General features: G+C 58.6%; 1 protein-coding gene across 7 annotated transcripts in view; it reads right to left on the reverse strand.

Annotated features, from left to right (window-relative positions):
• Positions 1–3789: 3789 nt before the first annotated feature.
• TLE3 (TLE family member 3, transcriptional corepressor) overlaps positions 3790–17857 on the reverse strand; it is a 31543-nt gene continuing 17475 nt past the window's right edge. For 2 of the 7 annotated variants that reach the window (XM_041418400.1, XM_041418396.1), the window contains exons 5-18: positions 17581–17782; positions 16248–16264; positions 13586–13705; positions 13247–13297; positions 12965–13120; positions 12743–12875; positions 11119–11315; positions 10374–10450; positions 9972–10221; positions 8598–8845; positions 7456–7603; positions 6713–6863; positions 5798–5874; positions 3790–5051 (exon numbers count right to left, since the gene is read on the reverse strand). In XM_041418400.1, coding sequence (XP_041274334.1) covers positions 4944–5051; positions 5798–5874; positions 6713–6863; positions 7456–7603; positions 8598–8845; positions 9972–10221; positions 10374–10450; positions 11119–11315; positions 12743–12875; positions 12965–13120; positions 13247–13297; positions 13586–13705; positions 16248–16264; positions 17581–17782 — 1935 coding nt within the window. In that variant the 3' untranslated portion in view covers positions 3790–4943. Of the gene's footprint in view, positions 5052–5797; positions 5875–6712; positions 6864–7455; positions 7604–8597; positions 8846–9971; positions 10222–10373; positions 10451–11118; positions 11316–12742; positions 12876–12964; positions 13121–13246; positions 13298–13585; positions 13706–16247; positions 16265–17580; positions 17786–17857 lie in introns of all 7 variants that reach the window. The other 5 variants (XM_041418401.1, XM_041418398.1, XM_041418399.1 and 2 more) reach the window with 3 other exon arrangements.

The following is a 17857-nucleotide window of genomic DNA, read 5'->3' on the forward strand; positions in this document are numbered from 1 at the left end:
GAGGGAGGGGAGGGGAGGGATGGGAAAGGGGATGGGGAGGGTTGGGAATTGGTTGGGAAGGGATGGAAAGGGATGGGAAGGGGATGAGAAGGGATGGAAGGGATGGGAAGGGATGGGAGGAATGGAAAGGGATGGGAAGGGGATGGGGAGGGTTGGGAAGGGATGGAAAGGGATGGGAGGGATGGAAAGGGATGGAAAGGGGATGAGAAGGGATCGTGAGGGTTGGGAACAGGTTGGGAAGGGATGGGAGGGGATGAGAAGGGGATGAGAAGGGATGGAAGGGATGGGAAGGGATGGGGAGGGTTGGGAATGGGTTGGGAAGGGATGGGAAGGGATGAGAAGGGATGGGGAGGAATGGAAAGGGATGGAAAGGATGGAAAGGGATGGAAAGGGGATGAGAAGGGATCGTGAGGGTTGGGAACGGGTTGGGAAGGGATGGGAGGGGATGAGAAGGGGATAAGAAGGGATGGGGAGGGATGGGAAGGGGATGGGGAGGGTTGGGAAGGGGATGAGAAGGGATGGGAAGGGGATGAGAAGGGATGGAAGGGATGGGAAGGGATGGGGAGGGTTGGGAAGGGGATGAGAAGGGATGGGAAGGGGATGAGAAGGGATGGAAGGGATGGGAAGGGATGGGGAGGGTTGGGAATGGGTTGGGAAGGGATGGGAAGGGATGAGAAGGGATGGGGAGGAATGGAAAGGGATGGAAAGGATGGAAAGGGATGGAAAGGGGATGAGAAGGGATCGTGAGGGTTGGGAACGGGTTGGGAAGGGATGGGAGGGGATGAGAAGGGGATGGAAAGGATGGAAAGGGATGGAAAGGGGATGAGAAGGGATCGTGAGGGTTGGGAACGGGTTGGGAAGGGATGGGAGGGGATGAGAAGGGGATGGAAAGGATGGAAAGGGATGGAAAGGGGATGAGAAGGGATCGTGAGGGTTGGGAACGGGTTGGGAAGGGATGGGAGGGGATGAGAAGGGGATGGGAAGGGATGGAAAGGGATGGGAAGGGGATGAGAAGGGATGGAAGGGATGGGAAGGGATGGGAGGGATGGAAAGGGGTGGGAAGGATGGAAAGGGATGGGAAGGGGATGAGAAGGGATGGGGAGGGTTGGGAATGGGTTGGGAAGGGATGGAAAGGGATGGGAAGGGATGGGAGGAATGGAAAGGGATGGAATGGGATGGAAAGGGATGGAAAGGGGAAGAGAAGGGATGGAAAGGGATGGAAAGGGATGGGGAGGATGGAAAGGGGGATCCTGTCATCCCGGATTCCCCGGTGGGCAGATCGTGTGGATGTGCCTGGGCAGAGCTGGGTGTGTGCTCTGCTTTGTGGCTGGGGTGGGCGCAGCTCAGCGTGACACGGGCCACAGAACATGGCATGGGACATGGGACATGGAACATGGCATGGTACATGGAATGGCATGGGACACAGAGCATGGCACGGGACACAGAGCATGGCACGGGACACAGAACGTGGCACGGGACATGGAACATGGCACGGGACACAGAACATGGCACGGGACACAGAATGTGGCACAGGACACAGAGCATGGCACGGGACACAGAACGTGGCACCGGACACAGAACGTGGCACAGGACACAGAACGTGGCACGGGACACAGAACGTGGCATGGTACATGGAATGGCATGGGAGAATGGCATGGGACACAGAACATGGCATGGGACACAGAACGTGGCACAGGACACAGAACGTGGCACGGGACACAGAACGTGGCACGGCCCAGCACGGCTCTGCTGTCCCTGCCCCTTTCCCAGTGCTCTCCTTCAGGGACACAGCCCCAGCCTGGGAAAAGCAGTTTTGATCCTCCAGGACCAAACCCCTGCCCACCTCCTCGGGAGCCCTTCTGTGCAGGGATCCCACGCTCACACAAGGAAATCACCAACAAGAAGAGGGCAATGCCACCCAAAAATGCCGTGTGCCAGGTGCCACCTTCACATCCTCAGGATCCCGGGGAAGCCATTTCCAGCTCTGCCTTTCCTGCCAGCGTGGGCCAAGCCTGACCTGAGAGCGCCTTTAAAATCCCTCATGGATTTAGAATTGAAAATTCCAGCGTGGCAGGGAAGGGTGGGAATAATTGAATTACAAAACCTGGGAGCTGACAGCACAAACGGGACTGGGAGAGCCCAAGAGCTCCTCCCCAGCACTGGGAAAAGCCGAGTCCACCCCGTGGAGTGCCGAGGGCAGCTGGGGAGGGAAGGGAATCCTTTCCCTGTGCTGGGCTGGAAACGCAGCCGGAGCCACTCGGGGGTCCCTTCCCCTGCCCTGCCCGGGCTCTCCCCATCTCCCAGCAAAGGATTCCTTGCCATTCCGACCTTTCAGTGGTCGCCCGTGCGAGCCCCCCGCGCATCCAGCCTCTTCCCTGCCCGTGATCCCTGCCCGTGATCCCAGGCGCTGCTCCTGCCCTCCATCCCTCCATCCCGCCCCCGCAGCAGGTCCTGTCACCTCCGATCCATCACGGGACGCTCCAGCTGGCCCAGCTCATGGAAGGGCTTTGAACGGGGCCGGCAGCTCGGGAATGCCGCTGGGAACGGCGCTGCTGCAATCCCGGGAAAAAGGATTCCCTGCATCCCAAAATCCTGGCAGGAGCAGAAGTGCCAGGGTGCTGGAAGGGAGGGAGGGGGTTTGGGATGCGCCGGGAGGAGCCCAGCCCTCGGCAGCACATCCCGCGGGATGGGGGAGGATGCTGAGGGCTGGGAATTTCTCCCATCGATCCTGGGCTCCATCCCACCTCCAGCACCACCCCCAAACTCGGGGGTCCCTGTCAGGGCTGCCCCCCAAGCCTCCCCTGTCCTGCCTTTCCCCCCACCTCCGTGAAATTCCATGGATCAGAGGGTTTAGAAACACTTTGCTTGCGGTTGAGCTTCAGTACATTGACTTTTTATTCTTTTTTTTTTTTTTTTTTTCTTTTTTTGGCCCTTTTTTACAAAAACCAGTGGTAGTTATTAACAGCTGTACAGATTCTGCTACATACTTTGGTGTGAAGTTGAGAGCCTGGCTCCGGGCGGCTCCGGAACACGCAATTCCTGCAATTCCTGCATTCCACTCCTGGCATTTCGGGGAGAAAAACCGAGCAGCTGAGCTGCAGCCCCCCGGGAGCCCGGGGGACACGAGCTGGGGGTGACCCCACTGCCAGGGGGGCCCTGGGGACAGGGCAGAGCCCCCCAGCCCTGCCCCATCCCTGCAGAGCGCGCTCCGGAGCCCACGGAGCTGGGAATGCTGTGCCCAGGGTCAGGGTGCAGAAAGGGGCACGGCTGCCCCCACAGATCCCAAAAACCGACCCCAAAACACCCCCGGGACAGCCCTGGACCCCTGCAAGGCTCCGCTGGCCCCAGGGCCAGTCGTTAATCTGAGCCAAACCACCCTAAAATGCCTTTCCCCAAAAGCAGCTTTAGAGAACTTTTCCTTCCTCGGATCATCAGTGCCCCAGACTGATCCCACGCTCCCACGGAGCCACCCGGCCTGGAACATTCCCCCAGCTCAGCTCAGAACCCTCCACTTGGATGGGAACAGCAGCAGAGCTCTCCTCCTTCCCAGCCCCTCCGTCTGCCCCGGGAGCAGCCCGAGGGATGGGATGGGATGGGATGGAGGCTCCTGGGAGGGCTGCAATTCCAGGTCCCACCTCTCCATCCTCCTCTCCAAACCCTTCTCCCCTCAACCCTAAACATTTTATTTTTTTTTTTTCCTTTTGGACCAGATCGAACTCGCCAAAAATAATCCATAAAAATGCGGTATAAAAATCCTCTGCCGTGTGCTACGATACAGGTGAGCACTTCTGCTACACAAATACTTTTATTTTCCCGTTAGGTCTTTGTTTGTTTTTTTTTTTTTTTTTGTCCTTTTTTTGTCCTTTTTGGAACCCTTTAGTACAAAAGGCCTGTGGGGGGAGGGAGTTGCTCCATAAAACCAGAAGACACAAGACCATAAAGCCCACAAGGACCACAAACAGCCCCCCCACCACACACAAACCCTACTTGTTAGTAAACTTTTCGCTTTTAAAAAAAACTGTATTTTTTTTTTTTTGTCTTTTTTTTTTTTTCAAGGTTATCAATTCTAATTCTTTACTTTCTTTTGAATACAAAACACATAAGTTTGCTATTATCTTTCGTGGCTCCCTGAGCTGAATTTTCTAAGCTTTCTTTGAAATCACTCCTCATTTGCTTCTGTCCGAAGACCAAGAAGGGCTTGCGTGGGCTTCCCCTTTTCTTCAAACATCCAAGCACGGAAAAAAAAAAAAAAATAAGGGTAAATCCATAAATCCATCTATAAAAAACAAACCCCAAGGTGATTGTGTTGATGTCCCGTCAGTAGCTGAGGATCCGAGCGATTCCCCACCATCACTAACACACGACGCACGACAGGAGGAACAACTTTTCACCAGTGGACATCTCTGCTCAGCCTGGATGGCAAAGTCCCCACGGACACTTCCAGAGGGGGGAAGGAAAAGGGGGAAAAAAACCCCAAAAAAAAAAAAAAAAACCCAAAAAAAAAAAAAACCAACCAAAAAAAACCCCCAGAATAAAATTGCCACCACCAAAACCATCAGTGGAATACAATTACAGCAGACAAAAATACACAACTAAGTGTACTGGGAGGGTCCCCCCTTCCCACGCTATTTCCTAGTCCAGTATTTACATTTTTCACAAGTCTTATGCGGGATGCACAAAAAAAAAAAGTCCCAATAAAAAAGGAGTCCTTTATAGTGCCACCAAAGCCAGACGGAAAGAACCGGAAAACAAAACAACAAAAAAAAATCAAAAGGAACCCCAAAACCTTAAAACCAAATAAAAATCCGTTTAGGGCTTCCATGTGTGCCAGAGTTGCAGATCTCCAAATAAATCCGAGTGTGGCGGTGCCGGGCGGAGCTGGGCCGGGCCCGGGGCCTCCCGGAGCATTCCCGGAGCATTCCCGAGTGCTGGAAATCCCAGGCTCAGTAGATGACCTCGTAGACCGTGGCCTTCTTGTCCCCAGAGCCCGTGACGATGTACTTGTCATCCGCAGAGATGTCACAGCTCAGCACGGACGAGGATTCCTTGGACTGGGAAAAGAGGGAGGGGAGAGAACACATCAGGGTGGGAGAGGGAGAGAGAACCCAGCAGGGTGGGAAACAGAACCCATCAGGGTGAGAGAGACAGAACCCAGCAGGGTGGGAGAGAGAGAGAGAGAGAGAGAGAACCCATCAGGGTGAGAGAGAGAGAACCCAGCAGGGAGGGAGAGGAAGAGAGAGAACCCAGCAGGGTGGGAGAGAGAGAACCCAGCAGGTAGGAAAGAGACAGAACCCATCAGGGGGGGAGAGGAAGAGAGAGAGAGAACACACCAGGGTGGGAAACAGAATCCATCAGGGTGAGAGAGAGAGACAGAACCCATCAGAGTGGAAGAGAGAGAGAGAGAGAGAGAGAGAGAACCCATCAAGGTGGGAGAGAGACAGAACCCATCAGGGTGGGAGAGGAAGAGAGAGAGAGAACACACCAGGGTGGGAAACAGAATCCATCAGGGTGAGAGAGAGAGACAGTCTCTCCAGGATAATGAGAAAGAGAGAGAGAGAGACAGAACACATCAGGGTGGGAGAGGAAGAGAGAGAGAGAGAACCCATCAGGGTGGGAAACAGAACCCATCAGGGTGGGATTCCAGGATCTCCCAGCAGCATCCATGCTGGGGGCAGCACCACATCCCGCACCTGACACCCATTTTGGCTGCCCCAAAGGATCTCCCCTCTCTCCAGGATAATTGGGAATGGGAATCTGGGAGCAGCCCCCACCCCGTGCCCTTCCCAAGCTCTCCTACCTGGAAGATGCTGGCTCCGTAGGGCGTCCTCCAGGCATTGAGCAGGTTGTCCTTCCCAGTGCTCACAAACCACTTCCCTGCGTTGGGAATTTGGGATCAGCAGCTGAACCCTGCTGGTGCCACCTCCCCAACCCTTCCCTGTCCCCACCGTCTGTCTGAGCCCAGAGATTTGGGAGAAATGGCAAAACCTGGAGGTTCCCTGGGGAGTCCTGTCCAGCCCCACTCTGCTGGGACAATCCCAGTGCTGCCACAGCTGGGATGGGGTTATGGGAATAAACCCTGCCAAAACCAGGATGGGGGTATGGGAATAACCCAGGGAATAAACCCTGGCAAAACCAGGATGGGTTTATGGGAATAACCCAGGGAATAAACCCTGGCAAAACCAGGATGGGTTTAGGGGATAACCCCCACCACAGCTGGGGTGGGTTTATGGGAATAAACCCTGGCAAAATCAGAATGGGCTTATGGGAATAACCCAGGGAATAAGCCCTGGCAAAACCAGGATGGGCTTAGGGGATAACCACAGCCACAGCCAGGATGGTTTTATGGAGATAAACCCCACCACAACCAGGATGGGTTTATGGGAATAAACCCCAAGTGCAGCACCCACGGGATGGATCCTGCTGGAAACATCCGTGCTCAGCCCCCCTTGCTGTGCTGAGCTGTTTCCCAACCCCTGGAAGCGCCCACAGCCAGGCCAGATGGGGCTTGGAGCACCCTGGGATCGAGCGCTGCGCTGAGCACCATCCCTTCCTGCAGTTCATGGACATCCCCGTTTCCCAACCCCTGGAAGCGCCCACGGCCAGGCCGGATGGGGCTTGGAGCACCCTGGGATCGAGGGAGGTGTCCCAGTTTAAGGTTCCTTCCCAGCCATGCCGCTCTCCAGGATCCACCCCTGCCCTGCTGCGGGCTCACCGCAGTAGGCGAACTTGAGGGAGAGGACGCAGCTCTCGTGCAGGTGCAGCTGGTACTTGTCGGGCTTGGTGTGGTGCAGCACCTCCACGTTGCTGCTCTCCATGCCCACCGCCAGCCACTCGCCCGTCGGGCAGTACCCCAGGGAGAAGATCTGCGGATAGGAGCGGGATAAGCGGAGATCAGCGGGAATTCCCAGCCCTCCAGGGATGGGAGATCCTCAAGGTGACTCTCCCAGCCCAGCTGCTCTGGGATGTGTGGCACTGCTGGAGCTGCTGGCCAGCCGCAGATGGGTGGAGCAGGTGGGGAGAGGCAGATCCCTGCGATGGGATGGATCCATCCCTGTGCGTCCCTTGCCAATGGGACGCAAGGTCCCAGCTCTGCCCCTCTGGATCAGGCTCTGCTGGAGGAGGCAGGATCCTGATCCCTGACCCCTGCTCTCATCCCACCCCCAGGGCACCCAGAGATCCCTGTTACATCCACAGGCATCCCATGAAAAGAGCTGCTTCCTCAACAGCAGCCTCGTCCTGCAAGGATGGCAAAGATGAGCTGGCACAAGATCCAGGGAGCCCCATGGCCCCAGCATTCCCGAGCCACCCCGAAACCAGCGGGAACAGCCACGCTCGGAGCTCCCAGGGGGTTTTCCCAGCAGGAAAAGCCCCTCCAAGGAGCAAGGGGCCGAGCAGGACCCCCTGTTTTCCGTGGGGATGGATCCCTGAGGCCGTGGCCCCGCTCCCTGGCCCTACCTGGGAGGTGAAGTCGTGCTGCTGCAGCTGCCGGCCTTCCCGCAGGTCCCAGGAGCGCACCGTGTTGTCCAGGCCCCCCGTCCACAGCTTCGTACCGTCGTGGGAGATGTCTATGCAGCTGGCCCCGTCCGTGTGCCCTTGGAATTGCCTTGGGAGCAGAAAAAATGATGGAGTTCTGCAAGGGGAGCGCTAGAAAAAGCACGGAGCTGCGTTCAAGGTGCTCAGACGACGTTTGTGTGGCGCGTCCACGCCAAATGTTCCTGGAAATCCATCCAGGAGCATCCTGGGCTGAGGAGCACCAGCCTGGCCAAGGATGGGGCTGGTTTAGGGATGAGCACCAAGAGATGGTGAAGCAGCACCAGAGGGTGTTCCAGGTTCCAGCCCCGAGGGGATGGGGGACTCCCCATCCCTGGAATGTTTAAGGCCAGGATGGAAGGCTTGGAGCAACCTGGGATAGTGGAAGGTGGTTTTGCCCATGGAAAAGAGGAAAGGGACATCAGTGGGACAAAGAGGAAAAGGGACCATGATGGGGAGAAGAGGAAAAGGGACCATGATGGGGAGAAGAGGAAAAGGGACCATGATGGGCAGAAGAGGAAAAGGGACCATGATGGGGAGAAGAGGAAAAGGGACCATGATGGGCAGAAGAGGAAAGAAACAGCAATGGGGTGGGGAAAGAGGAAAAGAGAGATTGATGGCAGGAAGAGGAAAGGGATGTTGACAAAAGAAGAGGAAGAGGGACACTGACAAAAGGAAGAGGAAATGGGATACTGACAAAAGAAAAGAGACATTGATGGAAGGAAGAGGAAGTGGGACATTGACAAAAGAAGAGCAAAAGGGACACCGGCAGAAGGAAAAGGAACACTGACAAAAGGAAAAGGAACACTGACAAAAGGAAAAGGAACACTGACAAAAGGAAAAGGAACACTGACAAAAGGAAAAGGAACACTGACAAAAGGAAAAGGAACACTGACAAAAAAGGAAAGAACACTGACAGGAAAAGGGACGTTGTGGGGGAAGAGGAAAAGGAACACAGACAGGAGAAGGCGAAAAGGAACGCGACGGGATGAACACAACCTTCAAGGTCCTTCCCACCCCACCCCAGCGCAGGACCCCTGGGCAGCAGGAGCCCGGCGGGGGCTCACCTGACGAGGGTCTGGTTGTGCAGGTCCCAGACGGCGATGTTGCCGTCGCTGCAGCACGAGAAGCACACCTTGGCGTCGGGGCTGATGGCCAGCGCGTAGCACGCGGGCGCCGACGACGTCAGCTCGGCCTTGATGCGCGGCGTGGGCGACGCCAGGTCCCAGATGGTCAGGGTGCTGGCCTCGCCCCCCACGATCAGCGTGCGCCCGTCCGGCAGCAGCTTGCAGGAGCGGATGTAGTTATCCCTGTTCTGGGGACACAAGGGACCGTGAGGGACGGCCTGGGGAAGGGGGAGACGGTGACGGAAGGGGAAGGGGGTGGAGAGGAAATGGAATGTGGAGGGGGAAGAGGAAGGGAGTGCAATGGGGTGGGAAAAGAGGAAAAAGGGATGTTGATGGGGAAAGAGGAAAAGGGACGTTGATGGGGGGGTGGAGAGGAAACGGGATGTGGAGGGGGAAGAGGAAGGGAGTGCAACGGGGTGGGAAAAGAGGAAAAAGGGATGTTGATGGGGAAAGAGGAAAAGGGACGTTGATGGGGGAAAGAAGAAAAGGGACGTTGATCAGGAGAAGAGGAAAAGGGACTTTGAGGAGAAGAGGAAAAGGGATGCTGATGGGGAGAAGAGGAACAGGGATCTTGATGGGGAAAGAGGAAAAGGGACGTTGATGGGGAAAGAGGAAAAGGGACCTTGATAGGGAGAAGAGGAAAAGGGACCTTGATGGGGAAAGAGGAAAAGGGACGCTGATCAGGAAAAGGGATGATGATGAGGAGAAGAGGAAAAGGGACGGTGATGGGGAAAGAGGAGCAGGGATGTTGATAGGGATAAGAGGAAAAGGGACATTGATGGGGGAAAGAGGAAAAGGGACATTGATGTGGAGAAGAGGAAAAGGGACGTTGATGGGGGAAAGCGGAAAAGGGACGTTGATGAGGAGAAGAGGAAAAGGGACGCTGATCGGGAAAAGAGGAAAAGGGATGATGATGAGGAGAAGAGGAAAAGGGACTTTGATGAGGAGAAGAGGAAAAGGGACATAAGGGATAATGATGAGGAGAAGAGGAAAAGGGACGTTGATGGGGAAAGAAAAGGGACCTTGATGTGGAAAGAAGAAAAGGGATGTTGATGGGGAGAAGAGAGGTAACGGGAAGAGAAATAAGACAGTAACAGAAGACAAAGAGCTGGTAACGGGGAACGGCAGCAGGATGTTAAGGTGGGAAGAGGAAAGGGAGGACAGAGGGGGAAAGAGGAAACATAAATGGCACCGTGGGGAACAGAGGCTGACGTTAACGGGGAGAAGATGATTAACAACACGGGAGGCGGGTGACGGCAGGGGACACAGCCCTGGGGACAGCAGCAGCCCCACCACGGGGACGCCAGCCCTCACCAGGCAGTCCAGCTGGGAGATGGGGCTCTTGCTGCCGGGCTGGCTGATGTCCCAGATCTTGACGCAGCCCTTGCCGCCGGTGTAGACGTGGCGGGTGGGGTTGCTGATGGTGACGGCGCACACCACCTCGCCGTGGCTCAGCGTGTTGATCTGCCGCGCGTGCCGCGGGATGCCGGGCCCCGCCAGCGCGTCGTGCGGGAACGGCACCGGCTGCATCTGCCCGTCCGCGCTCACGTGGAACGAGTAGGCCCTGCCGGGGTGGGAAAAGGGCTCAGCTCCAGGGATGGAGCCTGCGGGGCTGGCACACCGCGGCCGCAGCGCCAGCCCCGGGTGAAGGCCGCCCTCGTCTCCCTCCCGGCCGCTCGTCCCCTCCGATCCCACAAAAATCCAAGCGGGGCTTACGGTTTCCCTCCAGGGATGGACGCCAGGCTGGAGGGCAGGCCCGGGGCTCGCATGGGTGGGTGAGGGTCAAACCCGACCTGCCAAGAGATGCACGGACACAGGTGAGGCCGGGAACGCCACACGGCTTCCCAACCACAACCCCCTGGGGACACTGGGCAGCTCCTGCTTTTCCCCTGCTGCTCAAAGCTAACTGGCATTTGTCCCTGGCAGGAAGGGGAACCAGCCAAAGGTTTTTGGGTCTGCAACCAGGTGGGACACGCTCCCTTTCCCTGTGTTGTTCCCAAGCCCCAAGGGATGGATTCAGCCACGTTGTACACAGCACCCTGAGGGCAGAAACCCCAATCTCTGCTTTAGTGGCAGAGACCCCAATCTCTGCTTTAGTGGCAGAGACCCCAATCTCCGCTTTAGTGGCAGAGACCCCAATCTCCGCTTTAGTGGCAGAGACCCCAATCTCCGCTTTAGTGGCAGAGACCCCAATCTCTGCTTTAACAGCAGCTTTTGACTCCTTGCTCTGCCTTAAAACAGTTTAGTGAGAGGAATGGGAAGGGGGTTGAGGAATGGGATAAGGGGCCAAGGAACAGGAAGGAAAAACCCCAACCCAGTGACACATGCACGTCACCCCACCTCCATCCCCAGCCCTTCAATCCAAAGCACAGCTGGCTTTGAGAAGGAGCCCCAACCTCCCAGCCCCCAGGAGCCCCCCAGCCCTCCCCCCAGCGAGAAAGGAGCTAAAAGTGCTACGTACAGCTCCAAAGCTCACCATTGGTGACCGGCCGTAGGCGGCGGCGGCGGCGGCGGCCGCGCTCATCTGCGGCGGGAGGTTGTGCAGCCCCGCGTAGGCGCCGGGGCTCGTCAGGGACCCGTTCATCTCGTGGTGCCCCATCATGGCAAAGGGCGCCGCGTAGGAGCCCGCGATGGAGATGGGCGTCCGCAGGGCCGAGGCTGCGGGAGGGGGACACGGTCAGGGTGGGGACACGGGCAGGGTGGGGACACAGGCAGGGTGGGGACACAGGCAGGGAGCTGAGGACACGGGCACGGAGCTGGGGACACGGGCACGGAGCTGGGGACACACATGGGGACGGCTGGGAGACGGGACGGAGCTGGGGACACGGGCACGGAGCTGGGGACACGGGCACGGAGCTGGGGACACGGGCACGGAGCTGGGGACACGGGCACGGAGCTGGGGACACGGGCACGGAGCTGGGGACACGGGCACGGAGCTGGGGACACGGGCACGGAGCTGGGGACACGGGCACGGAGCTGGGGACACGGGCACGGAGCTGGGGACACGGGCACGGAGCTGGGGACACGGGCACGGAGCTGGGGACACGGGCACGGAGCTGGGGACACGGGCACGGAGCTGGGGACACGGGCACGGAGCTGGGGACACGGGCACGGAGCTGGGGACACGGGCACGGAGCTGGGGACACGGGCACGGAGCTGGGGACACGGGCACGGAGCTGGGGACACGGGCACGGAGCTGGGGACACGGGCACGGAGCTGGGGACACGGGCACGGAGCTGGGGACACGGGCACGGAGCTGGGGACACGGGCACGGAGCTGGGGACACGGGCACGGAGCTGGGGACACGGGCACGGAGCTGGGGACAACACACGGGCAGGGAGCTGGGGACACGGGCATGGAGCTGGGAAACGGGCAGGGAGCTGGGGACACAGACATGGCTGGGACATCGGCACGGAGCTGGGGACACAGACATGGCTGGGACATGGGCAGGGAGCTGGGGGGGACACACGGGCAGGGAGCTGTGGGGACATGGGCACGGCTGGGACACGGGCACGGAGCTGGGACACGGGCAGGGTGGGGACACGGGCACGGAGCTGGGGACACGGGCATGGCTGGGACATGGGCAGGGAGCTGGGGGGGACACACGGGCAGGGAGCTGGGACACAGGCAGGGAGCTGGAGACACGGGCAGGAAGTAGTGGGGGACACAGGCATGGAGTGGGGGGACACACGGGCAGGGAGTGGAGCAGAGCACAGCCACAGGAAAACCCAACGCCATGGAGTCCATCCCCACCTTCCTCCCAGCCCAGAGCACTGAGTGCCATATCCCTGGACACCTCCAGGGACGGGGTCTCCACCACCTCTCCCTGGGCACCCTTTTCACAAAGAAATTCCTCCTGATGTCCAACCTGAACTTCCTCTAGCACAGCTTGAGGCTGGCCCCTCATCACAACCCTGCTCACTCCACGACCAGCCCTCCCTCCTCACCCCATCAGCTGTCCAGACCCAGATTAGGTCCCCCATAAACCTGACTCCCACAAATGCAATCCCCCCAGAGCTGCTGTTCCCCGTTGTCAGGGACAAGCCGAAGTTGTGCTGGGGACAATGGTGACACCCAGTACCCACCCAGGGGGTCCATGCCGCTGGGTTTGCCGGGCATGGGCCGCAGCCCCGGGGTGCTGCTGGTGCCCGGGGTGGGAGCGTCGTTCCTGGGCGTCGGAGTGTTGGACTTGAGGCCGGGCGTGGAGGATTTGTCATTCTGGGGGGAGAAGAGATGGAGAACGAGGGATGAGCTCCAGCTGCTGGGAGCCACAGCCCCCGCCCCAGGGACCCCCGGGAGGGACGTACGTGGCCCAGGTCCTTGGTCTTGGAGGAGGGAGTGCTGCTGGAGGAGGCCACCGAGGCCGGGCTGTTGGGAGCGTCCCCCTTCTTCAGCCCGCGGGCTTTGTCCAGGCCGTTCTCCGGGGGGGAATGGGCCGGGCTCACCCGGGGGGTGGCGGGGTCCTGTGAGGTGGGAAAAGCCTTGGAATTCCCTCAGTGGGAAGGAGGGGCTCCCTCCGGCTTCCCCTTCAGGCCGGTGTTGGGAGGTCCCTAAGGAATCAGCTCCCACGTCCCAAAGCCAGAGCTCACCTCGTTGGAGACATCGACCACCAGGTCATCGCTCTTGTCACCATCGCTGTCCTGGAACACAAAGCGTGTCACACCCTGCAGAGAGCCCCAGAAACTGGGGGGATCAGCCCCCCGAGGAGCCAAACCACCCCCAACAGCAGCAGGACACCCGGGCTGGAGATCAGGGGATATTTTTTCATGGAAAAGGTGGTCAGGTGCTGGAAGGGGCTGCCAGGGCAGGGGTGCCTTCAGCCAGGGGAGTGGTTGTGGCACTTGGGGACGCAGATTATGGTGGCCTTGGCAGTGCTGGGGGATGGCCCAGGTGTCCCCGTGGCCTGCAGGGCTGTCACTGTCACTCACATATCGGCTCATGCTGTCCTTCTCCTCCGCTTTCCGCTTCTTGGAGTCGATGCTGTAGTCCGTGGAGCTCCGGTGCTTCTCGCTGGCCCGCAGGCTCTCCGAGGGGGACACGGAATTATTCTGTGGGGATGGGAGAAGCTTTGAAGGGGGAACAGAAGGAAACAAGGCTACACAAGCAGCAGGTCCCAGGGGACACGCACAGCCCTGTCCCAGCAGGGATGAGAGCCCCTGGTCGCCCCCATGCCACGGGATCCAGGGGACAGATCCAGCATCAGCCTCGCTGGGAGCACTGGGAATGCTGTGAGGATCCCCATGGACACCTGAGCTGCTTTGCTGCAATAGCAGGAAAAAGCAGGAGGAGGCTGTTTGTAAAAACATCTGGGAAAAGCCACATGGCCAGGAATGGCAGAACCCAGCTCTGGAATGGCACAGCTCTGCTCCCTGGGAATTCTGTCCTTGCCTCAAGCAGCAAAGCCCAGGACGTGCTGGCATTCCCAGGAAAGCTCCAGAGCCCGGAGTTCTCCCTCTGGCAGAGCTGGGAGCCTCAGCCAGAAGGAGCAAAGGAACGGCTGCATCCCAGCCCTGGTACCAAAGGACATCCACAAAATGTCCTGGAAAACCCACGTGACCAGGAGTGCCATGGCACAGGGGGGATTCTGCCCTTGCTCCAAGCAGCAAACCCAGGAGATGTTGGCATTCCCAGGGAAGGCTGGAGGCAAACACGGCAGCACAAGAGGAGAATGCCTGACCCTGATCCTGCGTTCCCTCCCCTCAGTCCCTGGGAGCAGCAGCATCCATCCCCGTTCTCTCCCTGCACATTCCCTCCTCTCAGTCCCTGGGATCAGCAGGATCCATCCCCGCTCTCTCCCCAGCCCAGGATCCATCCCCATTCTCTCTCTGCACATTCCCTCCCCAGTCCCTGGGATCAGCAGGATCCATCCCCATTCTCTCCCTGCACATTCCCTCCCCAGTCCCTGGGATCAGCAGGATCCATCCCTGCTCTCTCCCCTCAGTCCTTGGGATCAGCAGGATCCATCCCCATTCTCTCCCTGCACATTCCCTCCCCAGTCCCCGGGATCAGCAGGATCCATCCTGGTTCTCTCCCTGCACATTCCCTCCCCAGTCCCTGGGATCAGCAGGATCCATCCCTGCTCTCTCCCCCCAGTCCCTGGGATCAGCAGGATCCATCCCCATTCTCTCCCTGCACATTCCCTCCCCAGTCCCTGGGATCAGCAGGATCCATCCCTGCTCTCTCCCCTCAGTCCTTGGGATCAGCAGGATCCATCCCCATTCTCTCCCTGCACATTCCCTCCCCAGTCCCCGGGATCAGCAGGATCCATCCCCGCTCTCTCCCCAGCCTGCCAGCCCCGCCGTTCCTGAGCCGTGCCCGCCTTTCTTCCCCGGCTGAAAGGGAGAACCAAAGCAGTTCATGTTTCTCCTCGGTCCCCACTAAGCAGCTTTGGATAACACGGAGCTCTTTCTTCCCAGGCAGTCATGCTGAAAACCCTCGCAGCTCCCAGAGAATCATGTCAGGCATTTAGAGGCATCGATCCATTCAGCCCCGCTCCTGGCCCGCCGCCAAGGAACTAAATATTTTTTATTGCACAGGCAAAGGCTGGGGAAAATATGAATGACTAACGCTGATTATCGCACACATTAAACCTCCACGGGGAATACCCCGGCTCGCAGTTTATGGATTGGGAAGCTGCCCGGCTCCGACGGCCCCCTGCCCGCCCGAGGAGCGGGTTAATGATGCCCAATTCCCCTCTGCCTCTCCCCCCTCGCAGAGCACTTCCCTTCCCCGCTCTCCAAAGGGCTGTTTGTGGGCTCGGGGCTGGCAGGAAATCGCTGCCGAGCCGCAGCTCAGCCGGGCTTTGTCCTGGCAGCTTTTCACACGGAATGCTGGGCTGGGGAACGAGCTCCGGCATCACCGAGCCCGACCTGGGGCCAGCCCCACCCTGTCACCAGCGCAGGGAGCTCAGGGACACGTCCAGGACATGCCTGGACACCTGCAGTGCCTCCCTGCGCTGCCCCTTCCGAGGTTTCACAGCCCTTTCCATGGAGGAATTCCTCCTGATGTCCCATTTTCCCTGAGCACTGGGGTGGGAGGTGCTGGCTCAGCCCCATTCCATGAGCAGGGCAGCCCCCACCTGGCTCCTGCCACCCTCCACATCCTCTCCATCCCTGCATCCCAAGGGCAGCCTCCGAGGTGTCTCCAAAATCCAGGGATTTCCCTGGTTAGGAGCTGCTCAAGCTTCCAAGTCCCGCATAATACGGAGAAACAACCAACCCCATCCCAGATTAGGTGGCCCCAGAAATTGGGGGAGTGATCAGGAAGGAACCAGCTTCCCTGAGCACCCAGGGGTTCTGGTCTGACCACGCTCACTCAGCCAAAATGATGGAATTTCCCGACGTTCTGCCACAAGCAGAGGGATTTAAATCACGTTTCCAAACCGCCACCACGGAGAAGGTGACTCTGCTCATCCCAGCACAGCTCTTCCAGGCAGGATGAGGGATTTTACTGCCTGGTTTATTATTTAATACGAGCTGTGCCAAAGGCAGCCCTGCAGCTCCCAGCCACCAGGTGGGTTTTTAAGGGATAAATCCAACTCAGCCGTGCAGCCACCAGACAGTGGGAGCAAAAGGAAGGAATGGCACTTACTGCACTTGAGTCTCGCTCTTCAGGAGATGCCAGGGCAGAGGGCAGGGCACAAAACAGAGACAGGAAAATAAAGCAAGTTAGGATAAGTCTTAAAACAGAAAAATAAATGCAGAACCTCCTCGTGCTCTTAACTCAAGCCCTGTCAGGGCTCTCTCCAGCTTTAGAATCTCCCTCCATCCATCTCTCCCATCCAATTCCTGTCCCTTTTTGTCCATGTGATATATCTGGCCAAACACAGCTGGACATGCCCTGGATCCAAAGGGAATGGCAGCAGCCCCAGGTCTCTGTCCCTGGAGTCACCCCATGGCCCTGGGGGCACAGCTCCACACCCAGGAGGTGGCTCAGCCCTTCCTCTGTACCCAAATTGTGCATTTTCTCTGGAAGCTCTAGGAATCTGAATCCATGCAGGAAAAGGAATGGAACAGGAGCATGGCTACCAATGGTTTTGTCTCATTGCTTTTTTTTCCACCCCAAATCCCCCAGCAGAGCCCAACAGCTCAGGGAGGCTGTGGGAACCTGCCCTGCCAATGGGAGAGTGGAAATATCCCAAATCCTCCTGTGCTGGTGGACAGGGGGATCTGCCAGGACAATGCTGAACACCGCTGGTTTGCAGCTGGATCCACAGACCCTTCCATCTGCTAACAAATGGTCAGATGCCAAATAATGGGGAAAAGCACCAAGCTCCTGCTGCACAGAGCTGGATCCCTGACCATGGCAAGGCTCTGGTGGTGATGGAGAGGAGGAGGAAGAGGAGGAGGGTGAAGGCTGCTTTCCCATTAAGGCACAGCACAGGAACTGCAGCCAGGCTCCACCAAAGGCTGAGCATCATTTTAGGGAATTCTGCATCCCTAAAAAGTACAATCCCATGATCTGAATGCAGCTGACCTGAGGGATGGGGTGGTGGGAAATGAGCCAAGACAGGACCAGGGAGCTCCCCCAACATCTGAGGGACCTGGAGCAACTCCTGAGGAGGCCACAGAGCTACTCCAAGGGCTGGAGCTGAGCTGGGAACATTACCCTGGAGAAGGGAAGGCTCCATGGAGAACTCAGAGCTCCTTGCAGGGCTAAAAGGCCTCCAAGAGAGCTGGAGAGGGACTGGGACAAGGAACAGGACACAGGGAACGGCTTCATAGTGGAGAAGTGGAGATTTGGGTGGGATATTGGGAAGGAATTGCTCCCTGTGAAGGCAGCACAGGGTGCCCAGAGCAGCCGGATCCCTGCAAGCGCCCAAATCCCGCCGGGATCCTCCCCCCCGGTGTCATTTTTAACCTTCCTCTCCCTTCCAACCCACCCACCCCGGGACTGAGGCCGCGGGATCAGCTGCCCCTCTCACCTCTGTGGTCCAGGTCGTGGTGGTTCTTCTCGTCCTTGACGGCCAGGTGAGCCTGGCTGCCCAGGGCGCCGAGGGCCAGCAGCCCCGAGCTGGTGCCGGTGACCGGCGGGATCCCGGGGGGCTGGAGCCCCGAGGGGTGCGGAGGCAGCTGCACCGGGGGGCCGTGGGCGGCGTGGGAGAGGTGCTGGGCCTGGAGCTGCTGCTGCTGCAACGAAAGCACCAGTGAGCCGCGAGGGAGAGGGGGACGGGGGACACCGAGGGACGGTCCCGGGAAGGG

Source organism: Onychostruthus taczanowskii, unplaced genomic scaffold (assembly GCF_017590055.1).
Source record: "Onychostruthus taczanowskii isolate IOZ18803 unplaced genomic scaffold, ASM1759005v1 scaffold6, whole genome shotgun sequence".
Classification (NCBI taxonomy): Eukaryota; Metazoa; Chordata; class Aves; order Passeriformes; family Passeridae; genus Onychostruthus; species Onychostruthus taczanowskii.